The sequence below is a fragment of the Eriocheir sinensis genome, chromosome 13 (genome assembly GCF_024679095.1).
Source record: "Eriocheir sinensis breed Jianghai 21 chromosome 13, ASM2467909v1, whole genome shotgun sequence".
Classification (NCBI taxonomy): domain Eukaryota; kingdom Metazoa; phylum Arthropoda; class Malacostraca; order Decapoda; family Varunidae; genus Eriocheir; species Eriocheir sinensis.
The window spans coordinates 4,823,615-4,847,840 of record NC_066521.1 but is presented as its reverse complement, the minus strand read 5'-3'; the positions used below and the strand labels follow the sequence as shown (position 1 = coordinate 4,847,840).

The following is a 24,226-nucleotide window of genomic DNA, read 5'->3' as shown; positions in this document are numbered from 1 at the left end:
CATTGTTAAAGGTCTGAGTATCTCTATTGATATTTCTTTAAGTAATTTCGGATATATTTTATCGGGTCCTGGATTTTTGTTAGTTTTAAGTGACTGCAACGCTTTGAGAACCTCATCTGTACTTTTTTTCAAAGTCAGGGATTTTCAATATTGTTAGGAACAGCAGCAGTATCGGTAGAATTACTATTAAAAACCGAAGCGAAATAAAAATTTAACGTGTTCGCTATGCGCTGGCTGTCTGTCACGATATTGCTTGAATTATCAGTTAATGGGCCAATCCCACTTCAAATCTCTTTTTTGTTGTTGTTGAGAGAGAGAGAGAGAGAGAGAGAGAGAGAGAGAGAGAGAGAGAGAGAGAGAGAGAGAGAGAGAGAGAGAGAGAGAGAGAGAGAGAGAGAGAGAGAGAGAGAGAGAGAGGTGGGGGGTGGCGAGGGGGAGGGCAGGGGAGACGGAGGAGGGAGGGAGGAAGGGAGAAAGGGGAAGACAGGAGAGTGTGGGTATATACGTCACAGCAACGTCACGTTTCCCCTGTTCGAATGTCTAGATGGCCATGCCAGGGTTCGCCGATAAAGTCAGGAGTAAGCGCCTTAATCATTCACATTTTGCAAAGCACTACATTGCCAAAAAATTAGGGCAGGGTGTCGACAATGCTGTACCAAAAGACCACACTGCTCAAGCTGTTTTTTTAGAAGATATTTGCGAAAAACGATGGGTCAAGGCCCTTGAAACGAATAATAGTACTTGGGGCCCGATAGGGGCTACCTCAGGCCAGGGACCCTTTTCATAATTATATATATATATATATATATATATATATATATATATATATATATATATATATATATATATATATATATATATATATATATATATATATATATATATATATATATATATATATCATATTTTGTTTTTGTGTATGTTTCTATGTGAACAATAGCAATTATGGTAGCGTGCAGGCAGGTGCTGTTTAATTGAAAGTATTGATTTGTTGTTACACTGTATCGTCTTGTTTTCAAAGAAGCAAATTTGATAAGAAACTTGATCGCTAAAAGACAATGAAAATATTTTATTGTATAATTCACATATTCATCCAAAGTGTACAAATTACCTAATCACCAGTTAGGTGAGAACAATGGCATCAACTGCATTTTATAAGCTCCGTCTTATGTGTGTATGAAAATACTGATAAATGATACCACACACCCTACCACACACACTACTGCAATACTGCCGATCCAATGCCCACTATCATGCCACACCACTAACATACCACACTCCCTACCGCACTACTGCAATACTGCCAGTCCAATGCCCACCATCATGCCACACCACTACCATGCCACACACCACACCACACTACTGCAATATTGCCAGCCCAATGCCCACCATCATGCTACACCACTACCATACCACACACCACACCACACTACAACACCTTACCACATTATCACAACACTGCCATACCACATGCTTTACCACACTACCACACCACCATACCATACATTTTCCCACACTACCATATCACCATGTCACACACCTTACCACGCTGCCATGCCATACTACCACAAAACACATTCTTACTTTACTCTGTACACTACCACCATTCCACAACAACACTAGTATAACCACAGTACCATACTAATACTCATACACAGGGGGCTAAAGGGGATCATAGGTTCATGAGGTGTGGGGGAGGGGTAGAGTGGCGAACGAAGGGCACGCGCAGGAGGGGAATTTAAAAAAAAAAAAAGCTGTTTTCGGGGCTTTTTGAGACCGATACAGAAAAAAAATTGGGAAGCTATGGCCGGCCTAGCACACATACCCCAGAAACTACGGCCCTGACGCACCAGTTCACTCACTCGCCCTTTTCGGTGGTCATGCAGCTGTCTGTAATATTTTCACGTTTCACACAACCAACCACAGCTTTTCACTGCAAATTCTTGTCATCACAGAATGATGTTGTACAGAGCTAACACGTATAAAGTTATTGGAGCTTAGAAGACCGAATACTACCAGTGAAAGTTCACAAGTCAGGTTCAGCAGGATGCCGCTCCCCGCGTCATCATTACATTACCGAGACTAAGAAGCTGAGAGCCCCTCCTAGACGGAGACCCATAGACCACCGCGGATGTGAACTTGACGCGTCTCAGACCCGTCTTCATTTTAATCGTTTCGTCAATGGAGTTCGTCTGATTTTTTTTCGTGTCGGACAAGTACTGGTTTGAAATCGTTAGAAATGCTTATTGAGTAGCTACACGTATGAAAAGTCCAATGTAATAAGTCACCAAATTCTGACGACTCAAGTGTTGCGTTATTACTGCTTTCACTACATCAAAGTTCTTTAACTTTTTTTTTTTTATCATTTTACTTCATTTCACTTTATTTTTTTTATTGATTGGTTTTCTAATTATTGGGAGCCGTCTGTGAGAGAGAGAGAGAGAGAGAGAGAGAGAGAGAGAGAGAGAGAGAGAGAGAGAGAGAGAGAGAGAGAGAGAGAGAGAGAGAGAGAGAGAGAGAGAGAGAGAGAGAGAGAGAGAGAGAGAGAGAGAGAGAGATTTAGGCAGCGTTTTAAATCATGCAAGAAAAGGGGAGAAAAGAATAACCGTTGTAAGTAGAGGGAAAGACAAAAAAAAATTAAGAGAAAATAAGAAAAATTTTACAATATATATAGGAATATTGAGGAAACAAAGTAAAAGATATAAGAATAATAATACTGTGTGTGTGTGTGTGTGTGTGTGTGTGTGTGTGTGTGTGTGTGTGAGAGATAGAGAGAGAGCGAGAGAGAGAGAGAGAGAGAGAGAGAGAGAGAGAGAGAGAGAGAGAGAGAGAGAGAGAGAGAGAGAGAGCGTGCGTGCGTGATTGTGTGTGTGTGTGTGCGTGTGTATTATTATATAGTAAACCTTTATTCCTTCAAGATAAAAGTTACCCCGTTGGAAAGGCTGAACTACTCGTTGGCAACCTTGTGTGATGGTTCTCTTTCAGGGCGGCATGAAGGCGGTGATCTGGACGGACGTGCTGCAGCTGTTCGTGTTGCTCATCGGCTTGGTGGCGGTGGTGATCAAGGGACTCCTCGACTTCGGCAGCCTCGGCAAGGTGTGGGAGATCGCTGTAGCCCATGACCGAGCTGGCCCGCAGATATTCACGTGAGTATGTCTGTTTTCAAGGGGGATAATATACGGTAATGTCTGGGTCCTTCTGCTATAGCTGTGCGATGCCTCGATGCTCATCTTAGTCGCATCAGTCCTTGAGTTTGTGAAGGGTGTGTTTAATTTTCATTATTTTTCGCATTTTCTTATTATTCTTATTATTCTTATTATTATTATTATTATTTTTTTTATGATGTTTATTATTATTATTATTATTATTATTATTATTATTATTATTATTATTATTATTATTATTATTATTATTATTATTATTATTATTATTATTATTATTATTATTATTATTATTATTATTATTATTATTATTATTATTATTATTATTATTAGCATTATTATTAATATTTTTTTTCATTTACTGCTTCTTCGTCTTCTTATTATGATTCTTCTTCTTCTTTTCTTTTTCTTCTTCTTTTTATTATTATTATCATCATCATCACCATCATCATTATTCTATAAATATATTTGCTTGTCTTGTTTTTAGGATCTCCACCGCTATTTATTTTTATTATTTTTTCTTCATTTGGTGTGCGTCGTGTCACAGGGCTGGTCCCAGGCTTATTAATTTCATGATGATGATGATTGCTTTACGTGTTTTTTTGCCTACTGCATTTGATAGCACCTGTTTGCACACTCTCTTTGATTTTTAACGGTAATAATGAGCATGATAGCTATTTTGTTTCTCCTCTGTCTTTCTTTGTTTCTTCTCTCTGTTCTCTCCCTCGACCTCATTATTCTGTCATTCCCTCCACGATATTCATTCCTTCGCTGCCTTACTTTTCCACTCCTGTCACAGTCTTCTTTTTCTTCCCTTCATTCACTGATTTCTCGAGTTCATTGTTGCTCTCTTGTTTACTCACTTGTCATTATCACTCTACCTTCTTTCCCTTCCGCATTCTTTATTTCCCTTTTTTTTTTCTCTCTCATTCCACACTTACCATCTTACATCTTTGCCTCTCTCACATTCCTTTTTTTTTGCCACTCATTCTCTCATTTCTCTCATTTTTCTCTCTCCATTTCACTTTTCATAGCCTTCCTCTCTCTCATTCTCTCTTCTTTGCCGTCTTTCCTATTCAGTTCTATCAAATATCTATTTTCTCCTTTTTCATTTTTATATTTCTCCGTCATGCATATAGTATTCATTTTCGTCTCTAATTCTCTCTCTCTCTCTCTCTCTCTCTCTCTCTCTCTCTCTCTCTCTCTCTCTCTCTCTCTCTCTCTCTCTCTCTCTCTCTCTCTCTCTCTCTCTCTCTCTCTCTCTCTCTCTCTCTCTCTCTCTCTCTCTCTCTCTCTCTCTCTCTCTCTCTCTCTCTCTCTCTCTCTCTCTCTCTCTCTCTCTCTCTCTCTCTTCCTCACCCTCCTTCCTCTCCAACTCTCTCATATTCTTATTTTCGTCTTTCATTATTTCGTTTTTCCCTCTCCTCTCTCTGTTCTCTCCTGTACTTGCCTTCATCACTCATTCTCTTCTTGCATATATTTTCGTTGGTTTCCTCGGTCTGTCCTGTCGTCCTTCGGTGTATCCTGGGACGAGTAAATACTGAAGCACCAGGAAGCGCGGACAATCAGGCTGAGGCAGATTGTCCAGGAGCATCCCGTGGAAACTTGAAAAGGACCGTAGATACCTATCACACATCCATTAGGCTGGCCTATGAAAACGTTGCTGCAATTTTACCTCACCTCATGCCCTTCTCCCAATCTCCTTCCTTTCCAGATATATTTACAAACCTTTACAATATCTTAACTTTTCTCCTCGCTCTTCTTGCTGTTATCTGACTTTATCTGTTAATGCAACAACCTCATTTTTTTTTTATTTGCGATGGAGATCAGCACCGCACCCACGCGCTGCTATAGAGTATGCACTCAAACTCACCTTTTTATATCATCCTTTTCACTTCTTTCCCATCCTCCTTCGTTTTCAGATGCAGATACAAAACTCAACATATCTTAACATTTTTCTCAGCACTTTTCCTACGTTTATCTAGCCTTTGGAAACGCTACAGCAGCCTCATACTTTTCACTTCACTTCCTTCCCAACCTCCTTCCTTTTCAGATGCATATAGAGGGGTTGCACTGAAGTCACACCGCTTCGCTTTTGTTTTAGGAAAAACAACTGTCAGCCATTTTGGGAGGCAAGAGCGATCAGCTGAGCCCCTGCTCCCTGATGAAGGCTGGCCTGTGCCTCCCGTCTTCATATCACAATCTAAGTGAATCTGCAAAAAATCTGGACAGCGAGGCTAGGCTTTGTTATATAACTATCCATTATGCTACCAAATGATGATGGACATACAGTATATACATTTATTATCAAACTTCAAGATATATTTGATGATAAGAACAATGAATATATGAATAATTTAACCCCGGGCATCCCCGGGCGGTGTTTAGTAAGAGCATAAGAACGTAAGGGGTTCACAAAAAGCCCACTGACCTATACTTGGCAGCCCCTGTCTACCTACCGCGAGTGGCAGTGTAGCACCTATCAGTAACAGTAATAGATGGGCCACTAACACCCACATCCACACAGTAATAGATGGACACTAACACCCACACCCACACAATAACAGGTGGACACTAACACACACACTGACACAGTAATAGATGGACACTAACAGTTTAAACACCCATTCCCACACAGTAACAGATGGACACTAATACAGACACTCACACAGTAATAGATGAACACTAACACTCACACCCACACAGTAATAGATGGGCCACTAACACCCACACCCACACAGTAATAGATGGGCCACTAACACACCTACCCACACAGTAACAGATGGACACTAACACCCACACCCACACAGTAATAGACGGACACTAACACACCCACCCACACAGTAACAGATGGACACTAACACACACACTCACACAGTAATAGATGGACATTTACACCCACACCCACACAGTAATAGATAGGCCACTAACACAAACACCAACACAGCAACATGGCGGGAAAAAGCTGAGGAGCTCTCTTGCGGTAAATGTGCCTCCCAAAATGGCGGACCCTTGCGGGGCAGCTGAGAAGTAATCAGCTGATCGCTGATGATGACGTCACGAGCAACCCCTCTGTACGGGCCTTTACAATACCTTAACTTTTCTTAGCAATATTTCTTGCTTTAGTCTGTCCTTTTGTAATACTGCCGCAGACTAATCTTTTCGCCTCACCTTCACAACCTTACTTTGCAGATGCATATATGGACCTTTACAATATCAAATCGTTTCTTCGCGCTCTTTCTTACGTTCATCTGGTGGTGTGGTTGTTGTTGTTGTTGGTGATGGTGGCGTTGTCTTTTTCGTCATCATGGCATTTGGAAATATTGCTGTAGTCTCATTATTATCACCTCTTGCCCTTCTCCCAACCTGCTTCCTTCCCTCTTACATTCAGAAATACATATACAAGCCATCCCACATTTCGTCTCTCTCCCTCTCCTACTCATCTTCATCCTCACTCCTTCTTTCCTTACATTATTCACCTTTATTCACCTCTCCTCATCCTCTTTCTCTCCTTCTCTTACCCCTCTTCCTTCCTTCTTATTCATTCCTATCTTTTTTTCAGAGATGCATATACAAACATTTCCTCATTGCCCCGCCTCTCTCTCTCTCTCTCTCTCTCTCTCTCTCTCTCTCTCTCTCTCTCTCTCTCTCTCTCTCTCTCTCTCTCTCTCTCTCTCTCTCTCTCTCTCTCTCTCTCTCTCTCTCTCTCTCTCTCTCTCTCTCTCTCTCTCTCTCTCTCTCTCTCTCTCTCTCTCTCTCTCTCTCTCTCTCTCTCTCTCTCTCTCTCTCTCTCTCTCTCTCTCTCTCTCTCTCTCTCTCTCTCTCTCTCTCTCTCTCTATATATATATATATATATATATATATATATATATATATATATACGCATATATATATATATATATATATATATATATATATATATAAGAGGTTTTTTTTTTTCAAAAAAGACTGTTAACTGTAGAGGTGGAGGAGTGGCTCTTTACGTCAATAGTAGCTAACAGCCCGTTGATAAAACACCAAAGGCCAGTAATGTAGAATACGTGAGCGTGAGTACAAATACTGATCTATTTAAAATCAACATATCCGTCACTTATAAGCCTTAGAGCCAATCACGCGAAGATGACGAAATAATGTATAGCGTTTTGCAAAGAACACTTCGAAACAGTGATGCATTGATTTGGGCGATTTGAATCTACCGCATATGGACTGGTAGACACTCACGGGATCCGAGGGGGAATCGCACAGGATGCTAGACTTCGTTGAAAACAACTGCCTTAGCCAAATGGTTAGTGAACCAAAGCGCGATAATAATATTTTTGATCTTGTATTAGTAACTCAAGAGAACACCTCGGGTCATGCGATCATAGACTGGTGCGTCTCGACATCAGAGCTCAAACAAGGATTGCAAAGAATAAGATATTGGTTCCCAATTTTAAAAAAGCTGATTTCAAAAGAATAAGACAGTCATTAATGAGCTTTCAATTAGTATCCAACATCGACGTCGAAAAATTTTGGTAACCCTTTAAAGCTCGATTACTAACTGAACAAAATAAATCCGTGCAATCTTGTGAAAAGCGCCGAAAAGTTAAAAATCCTCCGTGGTTTAATAATGAAACCAAAATTGCTCAACAAAGGAGGAACTTGTTATATAGGCAAAAGAAAACCGATAACTCTACTGAAAATAGTACACGGTACTACGAAGCAAGACAAGTCAAAAGTTTAATCAAACAGGCGAAACAGAGGTACGAAGTAAACATTGCGGTAAATTGCAAGTCAGATCCTAAAAGTTTTTTTTAGATATGACAAAAAAGAGATTCGAGGTGGGATTAGCCCATTAACTGATAATTCGGGCAATATCGTGACAGACCGCCAACGCATAGCGAACACGTTCAATTTTTATTTCGCCTCGGTTTTTAATAGTAATTCTACCGAAACTGCTGCTCTTCCTAACACTAGTGAAAATCCCAGTCATTCCCTCCCTGACTTTGAAATCAGTACAGATAAAGTTCTCAAAGCGCTACAGTCATTCAAAACTAACAAAAGTCCAGGACCCGACAAAATATATCCAAAATTACTTAAAGAAATATCAACAGAGATACCCAGGACTTTAACAATGCTGTTTAATGTCTTTGCACCATGGTATCGTTCCTAGTGATTGGAAAATGGCTAACGTAACACAAATTTTCAAAAAAGGCGACCGAAAATTACCAGATAATTAGAGGACAATCAGCTTAACTTCAATTATTGGTAAATTATTTGAGACAATATACAATAAAATAGTTTCGTCAGACCTCATTTGGAGTATGCCGTGCAGTTTTGGTCTTCCCAACTTGCGAAAGACATTGCTAAATTAGAAGGTGTTCAGCGTAGAGCAACCAAGATGATTCCTTCGTTACGAAACAAACCCTACGAGGAAAGGTTGTCACATCTAAACCTGTTTTCTCTAGAAAAACGCCGCTTAAGAGGAAAACTGATCGAGTGCTTTAAAATACTTAACGGTTTTAACCTCCTTTCAACCTTTATATATATATATATATATATATATATATATATATATATATAGAGAGAGAGAGAGAGAGAGAGAGAGAGAGAGAGGTAAATTAATGGTTACACAGACAGGTAAATTGCACGAAATTGTGGCCGGCTGTATTTTGCCGCTCCTTTTTTTTTTATCTCCGTGGGAATGGAAGGGAAAGAAAGAGAGAAGAGGAGAGAGGGAATGGAGAGGAAACGAAAGAAAAAGATAGAGAGGAGACGAGAGAGATAAAAAAGACATGCGAGGTAATGATTGTACTTTCATTTTCCTATTCTCGGCGTCTCATGTGTCTGGGGGCTGTTGAACAGACTTCTTATAGTGTCCACACTCTTCTCTTTCGTCTTCTTTCGTTCCTTATAATACCAAAACTACTACCAATAATAACACATATCCTATTATTTATCTAGCTATTTATCTATTTCTCTATGAATCTCCACAGGTACGGTTACATTCCCTTCCAGAGACACACAGTGCCTAACATCATCATCGGCTCGCTAGTGGGCAAGCTATCTCAGTACGGCTGCACCCAGACCACGGTGCAGCGCTACGCCAGCATGAAGAGTCTGTCCCACGCTTATATGTGAGTGTGCGTTTGTATGTCGGGGGATGGCGGGGGAGAGGGAGAGGGAGAGAAAGAAGTATCTACTATACCCTTGATTAAAAAAAGAGGAATGTGTGGATGAGTGGGTGGGTTGGAAAGGGTCGGTATGGAGCTCAATATACTGCGGTATGCCAGCATGAAGATTTTGCTCCAGTCTTACGTAATTAACCATCACCGCCTGATCACGAGTCGAACTCCAATCGCTAGCAAATACCCTCCCGACAAGAGCAGTCTAATTATAATAGTCGATATCTGGGCACTGCTGGAACCTTCACACACCACACACCCCATACCCTTTGCTCAAGGGAGGACAGTAACTACTTCTTTTCAGCGAAAATATTCCGGCTGGAGCATTGTGAGCATTTGTGTGTGTGTGTGTGTGTGTGTGTGTGTGTGTGTGATGGGGGGGAGAGGGAGAGAAAACAAATCAGACACACTCCCCCATCACGCCGGTGGTATACAAATAATCGATAACTACATCACAACAATTAACAAACCCACACCACACAACTGTACACCTCTATGTACTGTCTTTCCTTCTCCCTCACCTATACCTTCTCCGCTAACCTACTTCCTCTTCTTACTATACCTTTGATTTAAAAAGTAGCGAGTTTCTTTTTTTCTTTTTTACAACATAGGAGACAGCTCAAGGACACAAAAAAGTAAACAATAATAATAAAAAAAAACCCGCTACTCGCTGCTCACACAAAGAATCCAAAGAGGTGGCCAAAAGGGAGGTCAATTTCGGGAGGAGAGGTGTCCTGATACCCTTCCCTTGAAAGAGTTCAAGTCGTAGGCAGGAGGAAACACAGATGAAGGAAGATTGTTCCAGAGTTTACCATCGTGAGGGATGAAAGAGTGAAGATGCTGGTTAACTCTTGCATAAGGGGTTTGAACAGTATTGGGATGAGCATGAGTAGAAAGTCGCGTGCAGCAGGGCCGCGGGGGGGGTGAGGGTGGGGTTGTGGGGGAGGCATGCAGTTAGCAAGTTCAGAAGAGCAGTCAGCATGAAAATATCGATAGAAAATAGAAAGAGAGGCAACATGGCGGCGGAAATTAAGAGGTAGAAGACTATCAGTAAGAGGAAGAGAGCTGATGAGACGAAGAGCCCCACACGTGAGATGCATACTCCATACGAGGGCGGACAATGCCCCTGTACATGGATAGCAACTATGCGGGGGAGAAGAACTGGCGGAGGCGATACAGAACGCCCAACCTCGAGGAAGCTGATTTAGTGAGAGACGAGATGTGAAGATTCCAGTTAAGATTTTGAGTTAAGGATAGACCGAGGATGTTTAGTGTTGAAGAAGGTGACAGCTGAGTGTTGTCGAAGAATAGGGGATAGGTGTTTGGAAGATTGTGTCGGGTTGATAGGTGGAGAAATTGGGTTTTTGAGACATTGAAGGACACAAGGCTCCTTTTACCCCAATCGGAAATGATAGTAAGGTCTGAGGTTAAGCGTTCTGCAGCCTCCAGCCTGGAGTCATGTAATTCCTGTTGAGAGGGTCTTCTGTTGAAAGAAGTTGAATAATGCAGAGTGGAGTCATCAGCGTATGAGTGAATAGAACAGTTTGTTATGGAAAGAAGATCATTGATGAATAACAGGAAGAGAGTGGGTGATAGGACAGAGCCCTGTGAATCACCACTGTTAATAGGTTTATGAGAAGAACAGTGACCGTCTATCACAGCAGAGATAGAACGGCCGGAAAGGAAACTGGAGATAAAGGAACAGAGAGAAGGATAGAATCCGAAAGAGGGCAGTTTAGAAAGCAAAGGCTTGTGCCAGACTCTATCGAAGGCTTTCGATATGTCTAGTGCAACTGAGAAACTTTCACCGAAACGGCTAAGAGAGGATGACCAAGAATCAGTTAAGAGAGCAAGAAGATCGTCAGTAGAACGCTCCTTGCGGAACCCATACTGGCGATCAGATAGAAGGTTAGAAGTGGAAAGGTGCTTTTGAATCTTCCGGTTAAGGATTGATTCAAAAGCTTTAGATAGACAGGAATGTAAAGCTATAGGGCGGTAGTTTGAGGGATTGGAACGGTCACCCTTTTTAGGCACAGGCTGTACGAAGGTGTACTTCCAGCAGGAAGGAAAGGTAGATGTTGATAGGCAGAGGCGAAAGAGCTTGACCAGGCAGGGTGTTGGTGGGTGGAGAGGAGTGAATGGGAAAGGAGCTCTCTGCACTGCCTATCTCTTCACATAAAATTATATAGTAATGGTTTCTTTATTGTTTTGTTTTAAGGTGTACCAGCGAAGTGAAGCACCACCACGAACCTAATCCCTCCCCTCTTCTCTTTCCTCGCAGGTCCCTCATGCTCGTCATCCCCTTCTTCATCACCCTCATCTCCCTCACCATGATTGCAGGTTTGTGTCGGACAGCAGGAGGAGGAGGAGGAGGAGGAGGGCAAATAATGGGGAATAGAAAGTATAAAGGGGTGTAAGGGAGAAAACATGGCGAGTCAAGAGGTAGAGGAGGAGGAGGAGGAGAATAAAACATGGAAACATGGAAACATGGAAATGCAGGTAACAGAAATCCTATTGGCTCATTACGAGGTTGCCTGCTTTGGTGAATTAATCTGCTCCACAGCCACTTAGGGCCTGGGGAGCAGATAAAAGCACCTTGGTATTCAGTTTACTTTTGACGCAACGAAATGACGGTCGATTCGATATTTGAAGGAGTTAATGGTATTCTCATTTACTACTTCTGAAGGAAGATTGTTCCAGTGGCGGATGACTCGGTTTGAAAAGAAACTCCTTCCAATGTCTGTGTTACATCGACTCGACTGATTGGGTAGACCGTTATTTCTAGTTCTTGAGTTGGTTTGCAGTTCAAATAATTTGGAGTAATCGACGTTACATAACTTTTTCAGGTACATGAAGATTTGAATCATATCCCCTTGTAGGCCTCTTTTCTCCAGTGTAAAGAGATTTCCTCCCTTGAGTCGTTCCTCGTAGCGCTGAGCTCTTAAGCTTGGAATCATTTTCGTGGCGCGTCGTTGAATCCTTTCCAGTAAATCAATGTCCTTTCTGTAATTAGGAGACCAGAACTGTACTGCATACTCGAAATGCGGTCTTACCATGGAAATATAAAAGGATAGCACCACGTCTGACGTTTTACACTCGAAGTTCCTCGCTATGAACCCGAGCATAGTGTTGGCTTTGTTATATGCTTTTTTTTACAGTGATTCGCCTGTTTCAGGTCACTGCTAATAGTGACCCCAAGATCCTTTCCCTCCTGCATCGCCTGCAGAGGTTTCTCATTCATGATGTATGTGTGGTTACTATTTCTGGACCGAATTTGCATGACTTTGCATTTGTCAACATTAAAGGACATTTGCCATTTTTCGGACCATTCGATAATGTGATTGAGGTCTTTCTGAATGATTTCATAGTCGGTCTTGGTGAGAGCCTTTTCACCCACCTTGATGTCATCAGCAAATTTCGATATCGTGGATTTCAGTCCTGTTTCTAGGTCTTTGATATATATGATAAAGAGAATGGAACCCAGCACTGACCCTTGAGGCACTCCACTAGTGACTGGAAGCCAATCGGAAGGCTGCCCGTTGAGTAGCACTCGTTGTTTTCTGTCGGTGAGCCAATCTCTTATCCACGCCATCAAATTGGCTTAAATGCCCGCCTAGTGCAGTTTCTTAAGGATTTGCTCGTGCGGTACCTTGTTGAAGGCTTTCTGAAAGTCCAAGTATATAACATCACTGGGGATGATGTCTCCCAGTTCTTATATACACCTTGAAAGAAGTCTAATAGATTCGTTACGCAGGAGCGCTAGTTTCTGAAGCCATGCTGGGTGTCGGAGACTACATTATTGTCTTCTAGAGCTTGACAAGTTTGTCTCTAATAATCTTCTCGAGTATTTTTCCTGCCACTGATGTCAAATTTATGGGCCTGTAGTTTAATGCAACGCTTTTGTCTCTTTTTTTTCTAAATCGGTGTTACGTTCGCCCTCTTCCAGTCTTTTGGAACCTTGTTCTGTTGTACTGATCGGTTAAATATGTTAGTGAGTGGCTGAAGTATTTGCTGTTTAAGCTCTTTTATTAACCGCGGGGACAAGTTGTTGGGTCCCGTTGACTTGTTCGTATCGAGTTTTTCCAAGTACTTTTTCACTTTTTGGTCGCATATTGAGTCAGTTTCCAAGGGCGTGATCCCCCTGGGCGGGTCAGGGCCCTCGGGAATTGCTTCGATGTCCTCGACCGTGAATACGGATGCGAAGTTACTAGTGACGATTCAGGCCATCAGTTTACTGTACTGGGTTACAGATCCGGTTTCGTCTGTCAGAGGACCAATATTGGATTTTACTTTCTTTTTCGATCTGATGTACGTCAAGAGTTTTTTGGAGTTGGTCTTGATTTCGCGCGCTATTTGTGTCTCATAGTTGCGTTTACTACTCCGAATAAGGGTGCGACAAGCTCTGAGGCTGTTGTGGTACTGTGTATGGGCTTCGGCCGTGTCATTCTCTTTCATTAGGTTATAATTCCTTTTTTTTAAGTTTACTGCCCTTTTTATTTTTCTGATCATCCACGGTGGATCTACGGCACCATTTACTCGCCTGGATTTTGTAGGCACTGTAGCCTTCTCTACCTCCAGGAACTTATCTTTGAAGACGTTCCACGCGTTGTCGATTGTATTGTCAGTGAGGTTGTTGGTCCCAGGTCGCAAGGAGAGGCAGCTCACGGGCTAAGTTGAAATTTACTTTTTTGAAATTGCTCGTATCACTGACGGATTATCTATGAGTTTGTGACTTATATTGACATTAAAACGGATTAAGTGGTGATCGCAACCATTAAGTTTCTCACCAAGTTCACAGTCGTGAATGAGGTCGGGGTCGCTTACTAATACCAGATCCAGCAGATTGTTTTTTTTTTGTCGGTTGAGTTAACTTGAGTGAGGAACGAATCTTCCACCGTTTCTATAAGCCTCTCCAGTCAACAGTCCCCAGTCAATGGTATTGCAATTAAAGTCCCCAATTATTATTGCTTCTTTGTTTTGTGTTAGAAAGTGAATCTCTTCGTATAGGGCAGTGTCGTCGGTTGCCTGTAGTTTTGGGGGCCTGTATACGGTTGCAAGTGTTAGTTTCTTATTATTTGTGTTTATTTCCACATAGACGAAATCGCATTTCTCTGAGTCATGTTTGTCTATTTTTATGGCAGGGAGCGTACTTTTTACGTAACAAATTACTCCTCCTTTTCTGTGCATTCGAATTTTGTGGAAGCTTTCGTATCCAGGGATTGACAGTTCGGATATTAAATGTGCAGAGTTGGCCCAAGTCTCTGTGATGGCAACCACATCTGGTTTATCTGTTGCAATATACGCCTTAATTTCGTCCTTTTTGGGTAATAAACTACGTGCATTTGTGTGCAAAACAGAAATGTGACTCCTGTTTGTAGCGACGAATTATATAAGTTCACTTGTCGGAGGCGTCGTTGGTTACATAGTTTCTTGTAAGCCGCATCGACGCTACTGGTTGGTTGATCAAGGGCTGCCTTTGCCCCGCCCTCGCCTTTAGTTTTTAATAGCTTTTTTCAACTGCCTCGTTTATGAGCCTTCCAAGCCGCGCTGAACAAACCTAAATCAGGTGGAGGCCATCATCACGAAACAGGTCTGGGCGCTCATTGAAGTGATACCAGGCGTTTGTGAACGCTACACTTTCATCGTTACATAACTGCTTTAGACTAGTGTTGACGCTGTACTCTTTACTGTTAAACCCGGCGAATGTATTGACTTTCGATAGAATCCCAGAGACGATGATGTGAGGGGACTTTTTCTTGAATTTCCGAATGACATGACGGTATTTTGACAGCAGGTCCTAAAATCGAGTTGGCTGAACGTCGTTAGTTCTCGCATGGATGAGATACACTGTGTCTTCCTTCGCGCTTAATGAAACAGCATTGACAGCTGATTTAATATCGTCCAGTCCGGCTCCAGGTATACAGAAACGCTTCCGTGTCGATATATTACGGCCGCAAAACTCCGTGAGTTGGCCCCTGATCAGACTGTCGCCTTCTAAGTTGACTCTAGTAGTCAGTTTGTCCATGCCATGAAATAGCGTCTGATTCGTACAAATGACAGCTGGGAGAATGGTCTTGTGAGTTATTTTGGAAGGGCGTGAGTAGCAGTGAAAGTAGTGGGTGGTTGGGGAAGAGTGGATGGCTGGTGGATGTCGTGTTGGAGTGTGGTGGTGTTGAGGATGTGGTGTTGGAGGAAGGGGAACGGAAAGGTGCCGGAAGAGGAGTGTTAGTGGGAGGAGGTGGATGAAGTAGGAGGAGGTGGATGGGGGGAGGAGGTGCAAGATGATGAGCAGGAGAGAGGGGAAGAAGAGGGGGCTGGAAGGTGGGAGGAGGATGAGACTTGAAGGTGGGAGGGGGAAGACGAGGAGGAGGAGGAATGTGATTGACTCAAAATATCAGAGTACGAGTAGGAAGTGGGAGGAGTAGAGGTAGGAAGTGCGGGGAATGATGAAACAGTTTCCCATAACAAGGCATTTGAGCGTTTCAAGTCCTCGTTCGCCAAGTGAAGTGCTTGAACACGTGAGTCCAAGACACAATACCGACATTTAGACTCGCTGGTTCGGAAGTGGAGAGCGGCGAGTTTCTGTATACAATTACCGCAATTGAAATATTTGGACGGCATGGTTACTTTGCTATTTACTGCAGCAACACGATATAACGGTAAACTTTATAGTTAAGATGTATTTAGAACCCGCGTGGGTGGCTGTGCTGAACATCTGGAAGGAGTAAGGAGTTGGGCCTAGTCTCGCGGGAGAGATAATTAGTTTGACGGTAGAGAGGGTTGTTTAGTTATGATTTGTCTAATTATTTCCTGGTCACAAAAGTACTCGTCTGTAAGACAGTAATGTTGTGTTGCAAAAGTTGTTAATAGTTTTCTTTCAAAACGAGGTTTGAGTTAAAACGGATGGCTTGAGTCTTACCGTGAGTTTATGGAGTGCCGCCTCTCGGGCCCACCCGTTTTGTTTTCTATGGGATTAAAATTCTCTGGGGGATTAAACTCTTCCTCCTTTTTAAAACAGGTGTGCTGGTACGGCTCAAGCCTTATATCTCTACGCTAGTGACACAAAGAATCTCTTCGTTAGTAACACACAAAGAACTCACTGTCTTTCACAGGGTGCTATGTTAGGTTGTGTAAGTGTAATACTACTGAGGAAAGACAGGAAGACACAATTAGTTGGTATGTAACTTATCCGCTCGTAGCTGTAGCACGTGTAGGTCGCACAGTCAAGGTAGTCCTCTCACTAGTAAAGTAATCCTCACAACACTTTAGGCACTAGTTAGACGCGTCACACCACTGAATTAGACGTTAATTACGTTGAATGGCACTAATTGAAACAGGTACCACTAATTGAAACAAGTCAACAAGCATAATTAATCTTTCGATCTCTGAGAAGGCTTACGTGCCAAAGTAACGCGGCCAATCTAAAACGTGTATGAACGGACTTCGAAAGTAGTGACGTTAAAATGTAACACACAGGGAGTCGATTCACAAAATTAGGCGTCGTTTCACAAAACAAAGTGCGTAGAGCAGGTGTAAGGTGTAGGTGCCGGAGCGGCAAGGTCAACGTCCGTCCCTGGAAGTAGGTCAGGAGGGAGGAGGAGGAGACAGTGGAGGAAGAGACGGTGGAGGAGGAGGAGGAAATGAAAGAGGAAGAGACAGAAGGAGGAGGAGGAGGAGAAAGAAGAGGAGGGGTATTGAGAGAGAGTGAAAAGGGAAATAAAGGTTGGAGAGAAAAAAAAAATAATAGCTTCAATCACCTCTCTATACACCTATCCGTATTGTATATCAATCTGTCCATCAATCTATATATTTATCTATCTCCAACTGTCTAATTAACAAGGGCTACATGTCTACCCGCCTAGGACTGGTGTTGTTTGCCACGTATGAAGGTTGCGACCCCTTGGCGGCCGGACTCATCAAGCAGAAGGACCAGATTCTGCCATTCTACGTCATGGACAGACTCAGCTCCGTGCCTGGACTTCCCGGACTCTTTGTGGCCTGCACCTTTTCCGGCGCCCTCAGGTAATGACAAGCTGTTCTCTCTGCTTGTCTGTCTGTTGATCTTTCCTTCTTTCTTTCCTTCCTTCTTTCCTTCCTTCTTTCCTTCCTTCTTTCCTTCCTTCCTTCTTGCCTTCTTTCTTTCCTTCTATACTTCTTTCCTTCCTTCTTTTTTTCTTTCTTCTTTGTTTGTTTCTTTCTTTCTTTCTTTCCGTTACCTGTATCCAGCCCGTTTGCGGTTTATGTAAGCGAACACTATTTTTTTTCTTCTTAGCTTCGGGGAATACCCACCTCCCTGTGATGGTCATCCTACTTCTCTTGCCTCCTTCTTTTTCTTATCGCTTCGTCTCCTTTCTTATTCCACATATATCTATCCCTCTCTTTCTCTTTCGATCTCTTCCCAAGTATATCTTAACCATTGCTCCTCAGGACACTCAAAATCGACGGAGACGAAATCTGGCAGAGTCGCTTTTCCTCTCCCTCTGTCAGGGGGACAGAGGGATAGATATATGTGAATAAGAAAGGAGACGAGGCGATAAGAAAAAAGGAGGAAAGATAAGTAGTGTGTGTGTGTGTGTGTGTGTGTGTGTGTGTGTGTGTGTGTGTGTGTGTGTGTGTGTGTGAGAGAGAGAGAGAGAGAGAGAGAGAGTTATTTCTTGGTTCCAGCCCTCTATTTCATACCTCAAAGCAGGAGGGAGAGAGGGTCTCACTATTGAGTCTCAGTATTGAGAAATTATTATGAATAAACAAATAAGTGGTCAGCGTTTGAAGCTCATTTCCTTGATGTGTAATATAAGTGCCTAATGCTTTGACTCATGATTATGATGATATAAATAATAATGGTAATGATATTGATAGTGATGCGGTTCTACTACTACTACTACTACTACTACTACGAACAAGAAGAAAAAAAAGAAAAAAAAAAGAAAAAAAAGAAAAAGAAAAAAAAAGAAAAAAAAGAAAAAAAGAAAAAAAAGAAGAAAAAAAGAAAAAAAAGAAGAAAAAAAAGAAAAAAAAGAAGAAAAGAAGAAGAAGAAGAAGAAGAAGAAGAAAAAAAAAAGAAGAAGAAGAAGAAGAAGAAGAAGAAGAAGAAGAAGAAGAAGAAGAAGAAGAAGAAAAAAGAAGAAGAAGAAAAAGAAGAAGAAGAAGAAGAAGAAAAAAGAAGAAGAAGAAGAAGAAGAAAAAAGAAGAAGAAGAAAAGAAGAAGAAGAAGAAGAAGAAGAAGAAAAAAGAAGAAGAAGAACCCTTCCCTCCTTCACTCCAATTCTCCTTTCCTTCTTTCCTTTTATCCTCTCTCTCTCTCTCTCTCTCTCTCTCTCTCTCTCTCTCTCTCTCTCTCTCTCTCTCTCTCTCTCTCTCTCTCTCTCTCTCTCTCTCTCTCTCTCTCTCTCTCTCTCTCTCTCTCTCTCTCTCTCTCTCTCTCTCTCTCTCTCTCTCTCTCTCTCTCTCTCTCTCTCTCTCTCTTCCAATGTAACTACCTTGTACTCTTCTTCCTACTCCTTTTTCCTTCCTCTTCCTCAACTACAAAACCATAAGTTTGACATTAATAGCCTTGAGAAAAATGAGACAAACTCTTCGAGAAGACAATATTATGATTTCCGATATCCAGCACAGCTACAGAAATAAGCGTGTCTGCTGAAATAGACCGCCCACCTCGAATATATCGAAAAATTGTGAACATTTTTCAAAATCACTAAAACTCTGCTACAGATATATATGGCCTCTGTCAACACTCATACGTAATTTATGCCAAAAACGCATCTTAAACGGACAACTTATAGGTGCGGCGCCCACCCCTGACAGGTGAGCAGCGCGCCTAGTTTTTTTTCTTCTTTTACATCAGTACTGATGATAAAATATCGATTCTATCGTTATTATTTAGTTTTCTGATGAATTCTAGTGATTACTCCTACGGGTGGCAATGCGTGCTACTGAGGTACTTGAGAGGAGCCATCATGCCGGGATTTATTGGACTTCTTCCAAGTTATATATGAAAACTGGTATACTCACATCCACGGTCCTTGGACCTTGCTCATATCTGAAATGATGTTATATATCTAAATATCCAGAAAAACTTTGACAAGGTACGATAAGTTCCTTAATTAAGAAACTACAGTCAGTATAGGAGACAATCCTCTCCCATATACTGCCCGTCTCTTCTTCGCTTTCTTCCTATCTCATTCCCTCCCTCCCATGCCCCTTACTTCCTGTCTCCCTCCATACCTCTCATGACTGACCACCTGCTTATTTCTCTCTTTAGGCAACTGCTTCCTAAACTCCTCTTCACTTTTACCTCCTGTTTCTCTCTTCCTGTTTCTCTCTTCCTATGAAACTCACTGACAAGAGGACGGTAGGCCTGTATACAAAGCACCTCCTGTGGACCTAAGCTCATGGGAATCTAACCCCATTTAATATCACTGTCCATGAATTTATCTAATTTTTTTTTTTAATGTGACTATTGTATTGGCACTCACCACATGACTCCCCAGCCTGTTCCACTCATCTACCACTCTGTTAGTAAACCAATTTTTGCCTGTGTCCCATTTGAATCTGAATTTATCCAGTTTAAACTCATTACTACGTGTCCTACCCGGTTCACTTACCATCAGAACTTTATCAAATCTCCCTTATTAAAGCCCTTCATCCATTTATAAGCCTCGATCAAGTCTCCTCGCACCCTTCGCCTTTCTAGAGAACACAAGTTTAGTTGTTTAAGTCTTTCCTCGTAAGGCAAGTTTCTTAACCCGTGAATCATCTTAGTCATCCTCTTCTGTACCGATTCTAACAATTTGATGTCCATTCTATAGTAAGGTGACCAAAACTGAACAGCATAATCAAGATAAGGTCTAACTAATGCTAAATATACCTTGGGGATGACTTCGGCGCTGCTGTTGCTTACTTTATATGAAATGAATCCCAGTACCCTGTTTGCTTGATTTCTAGCTTGAGTGCATTGTGCCCTTGGACGAAGATCAGACCTCATTAAATACCTCTCGCACCCAGACTTGCTTGTATGGTAATGTCATTCCTTCCTCCCTCGCTCCCCCTGAATAATACTCCTATCCCAAAACTTTTCGCTCTCTCGCACCCGCTTTCCATCCCCTCTCCTTCGCACCTCTCCCTCTGCCCTCCTCCCCCCCTCCGTCCCTTATTCCCCACAAGGCCAGAGGCACACCAAGTTCTGTACGCAGCGGTTATGTATACGAGGACACGTGACCAGTCCACGTGTGTGTGTGTGTGTGTGTGTGTGTGTGTGTGTGTGTGTGTGTCGCATACCCTATCGGAAGAATTGGGTACTAGTCTACTACTACTACTTTTTTTTTTTTTTTTTTTCAACGGGCCTCCATCTATTAGAGTTGCGTTGTGAGCGGTATATTTTCTCATATCCTTTCACAAAGCAATTCATTGGCCCCACCCCGCCAATGACTGTGGCCGACAACCATCTTTATTTAATATTACAAACTTTACTAAACATTTTATTTTTAAGCTAACAGAGCTTGTGGTTGATACGACTATCAACCACCAGCCCAAATTCCATAAAGTCTACTACTACTACTACTACTACATAATGATAATAATAATATTATAATAATAACAATAATAATAATAATAATCGTACCTACTACTACTACTACTACTTTCTCTACTACATAAAAGATACCTCCACTCATGTTTATTTTCCCGACACATAATCATGGAGGGCTCCATACCTTAGAGGTCATTAGCCCTAACTCTGTTCGCTAAAGACTAGCATCCAACCTTATCACTAAGACTACTTAGCATTAAATCTATACATAACACCCTATCATCTATTGCGTCTAGATCCCCCTTTCCTTCCCTACTCATGTCACTCCTGACCTTCACTGATATCACTCTCCACCACTGTACTACTACTACTATTATACTACTAATACTAATACTATTCTCTCTCTCTCTCTCTCTCTCTCTCTCTCTCTCTCTCTCTCTCTCTCTCTCTCTCTCTCTCTCTCTCTCTCTCTCTCTCTCTCTCTCTCTCTCTCTCTCTCTCTCTCTCTCTCTCTCTTCGTACCTTTGCCACTCCTCCACTTACACTATTTTTTTTCTCACATAACACCCCCTTCCTCCTCACCCACACAACTCTTCCCTATCCCTCACTCCCCCACTCTTCTCTCTTCCTCCCTCTTCCTCCTCTCAGCCCACTCTTTCCCTCTCCCTCACTCTTCTTCTTCCCCTTTCTTCCCTCCCACCCTCTTATCTTTTTTTTTTATGACGTCCCCCTTAGTTATTGAGCTGTGTGAATGCGTCTTATGAATGATACTAATGAAAAAAATAAATAAATGAATAGATGAATAAAACCTTAAAAGTTATCAATGTGTAGACAAGTATGGTAAAAAAAAATTGTCCCTGTTCCTCTTCACATGTCATTGCTATTTTCCTCCTTTTGTAATACTCCCTCACACGCTTTCCTTTCCTCTCATACTTCTTCCTCTTACTTACCTCCCTCTCATCCTGTTCCACTCCTTCCTTCCACTCATTTACTTCCTATGCACTTCCTTATATTTTTTTTTCCTTTTCACTCCTCTCACCTTATCTTCCCGCTCTCTACTCCCACTCACGCTCCATCCTCTAACTTTTCCCACTTCCATCCCACGCCCCTCCCACATTCTCCCACCTCCCTCCACTTCTTCCTTTTCTCACACTACCCCCAGTCTCCCCTCCACTCCCCAACAACTCCCCATCTCCCACTCGACACCTTTTACTTCCCCTCCCTCTCGTCCTTCTCCTTTCACCCTCTCCCACATTCCTCCACTTCTTCCTTCTCACACATTACCCCCAGTCTCACACCACTCCCCTTCACCTTCCCCACTCCCACTTCCTTTTACCTTCACTCCCTTCCAACTTCCCTCCTACCCTCTCCCACCTCCCTCCACTTATTTCTTCTCTCACGCTACCCCCAATCACCCTCCACTCTCCACTCCCCCTTCCTTTTACCTTCACTCCCTTCCAACTTCCCTCCTACCCTCTCCCACCTCCCTCCACTTATTTCTTCTCTCACGCTACCCCCAATCACCCTCCACTCCCCACCCTCCACCTTTTATTTCCACTCCCTCTCATCCCTTTCCACCCTCTCCACAGCACCATCTCCTCGGGCGTCAACTCACAGGCGGCCGTCACGTGGGAGGATGTGTTCTCCAGCATCCCTGTTTGTGCCCGGATGTCGCCCACCAACCAGGCCTTGGTCACCAAATTCATAGGTGCGTGATAATGTTCGGTAGACGCTTCCGCCTCTCACATCAACTATTTCCAAAGGTCGAAAAGAAGATTATTCGGGTTTTCTTGAGTTTCTTTTTTTTAAGATTCATGGTGCAGGAAAATGGTCACGCTGCCGCCAGGGTCATAAGTACCCATGGAAATACTCAAAAACCCTACGAAAGCCTTGTCAAAAAAGTGTTCGTGGGCGCCGCAGTGTTTAAAAACATGGCTGTGTGTGACTTGGGCGGCCAATTCACCGTTGCCAGATTATCGTACTCTGAGCATCGTATTTCCCGATTTCTGGCGCATAACTATTGCCAAGAAACACCAATAATTAACCATTTTAACGATAACTATATATGCAGCCAGTTATTGGGGTGGAGGAGACAGTTTTGGGGTTGGAAATCGGCAAACATAAGAGGCTGATTACGACAGTCTGGCAACGTGGTTCTCTTCTTGTAACTTATGATTAAGACTCTGGTTCTTCTTATTTATCCTTTTTGTCTTTTTTCGCTTGGCTGACTTCCATTAACCAAGCCAGTGCCGCCAAGTGTATAGGTGCGTAATGATGCGTCTTCTTCCTCCTCTCGTGACCCATAAACATTGTCCTACGATTGACAGTTAGGAGAGGTGATGAGTCTAGGGAAAGACTGACAAATCGTAATAATATACTCAACAAAATTATCTCGAAGGAATATAACGGATAGATATTAGAACACGTAAATGAATAAAGGCAAGAATAAACCCAATTACTTGTAATGAATATAATTCCAATTAATTTGCAATAACAATAAATCCTTATCCTGCCTTAATATTAGCGTTTTACATAGAAATGAGTTGTCCAGCAATACCAACAAGGAAGTTTTAAGTTTCCCAACACATTACCTAACTTAGAGGAGTCACACCCGAGGAACGTAAGAGGCAGGAAGGCCAACCACCTGTAGTCAATGCAGAAGGTGAGAGACCACTCAATTTGTTTACCTCGTGCCCTTCTCTTATAACCTCGGCCCCTGACTCGATACATTATTATTTTGTTGCCTCGTGAAGCGAGGGAAATCTTGAAAACCATGGGCAGGAGCAGGCCCAAAACATCATTCGAGACCTCTTGAGACTGAATCGCTCGAAAAGTGAAGTGTGAGTTGACCAGTGTGTGTGTGTGTGTGTGTGTGTGTGTGTGTGTGTGTGTGTGTGTGTGTGTGTGTGTGAGCCATACGAGAACCGTTACAATTGTCACTCTTCTTCTTGTTCTTTATTTTGTCATTTCGTGCTTGGGTGTCTTCCATCAGCCAGGTATGTGTCACGAAGTTCCTGGGCGCGTGATATGGCGTCTTGTTTGTCTTGTTGTGAGCTCTCATGCATTCTCTCATTCTTCTTATTTTTGTTTTTGCTTTTCCTTATTCTTTTTGTGCTTGGCTGCCTCACATTAACAAGGCCTTGATCACTAAAATTGTAGGCGCGTGATGATGCGCCTTCTTCCTCTTCTTGTGACCCATAGAGCATCTATTCGCTCTTCTTCTTCTTCTTCTTTTTCTTCTTCTTCTTCTTCCTCTTTTTCTTTTTTTCCTTCATCTTCTTAGAATTCTTTATCTTCGTGTTCATCTTCATTTTCTTCTTATTTTGTGTTTAACTGACTGCCATTAAACAGAACTGAGCCACCAAGGTCTTCAAGGT

At 42.3% G+C, this 24,226-nt stretch overlaps 1 protein-coding gene across 2 annotated transcripts in view; it reads left to right on the top strand.

Moving 5' to 3' along the window:
- The window catches only part of LOC126997906 (sodium-coupled monocarboxylate transporter 1-like), a 56,851-nt gene extending 34,222 nt beyond the window's left edge, over positions 1 to 22,629 (top strand). For both annotated transcript variants that reach the window (XM_050859119.1, XM_050859118.1), the window contains exons 5-9: positions 2,986 to 3,146; positions 9,137 to 9,277; positions 11,607 to 11,665; positions 17,188 to 17,347; positions 22,439 to 22,629. In XM_050859119.1, the coding sequence (XP_050715076.1) occupies positions 2,986 to 3,146; positions 9,137 to 9,277; positions 11,607 to 11,665; positions 17,188 to 17,347; positions 22,439 to 22,565 (648 nt within the window). In that variant the 3' untranslated portion in view covers positions 22,566 to 22,629. The remainder of the gene's footprint in view (positions 1 to 2,985; positions 3,147 to 9,136; positions 9,278 to 11,606; positions 11,666 to 17,187; positions 17,348 to 22,438) is intronic.
- The last annotated feature ends 1,597 nt before the right edge of the window (positions 22,630 to 24,226 follow it).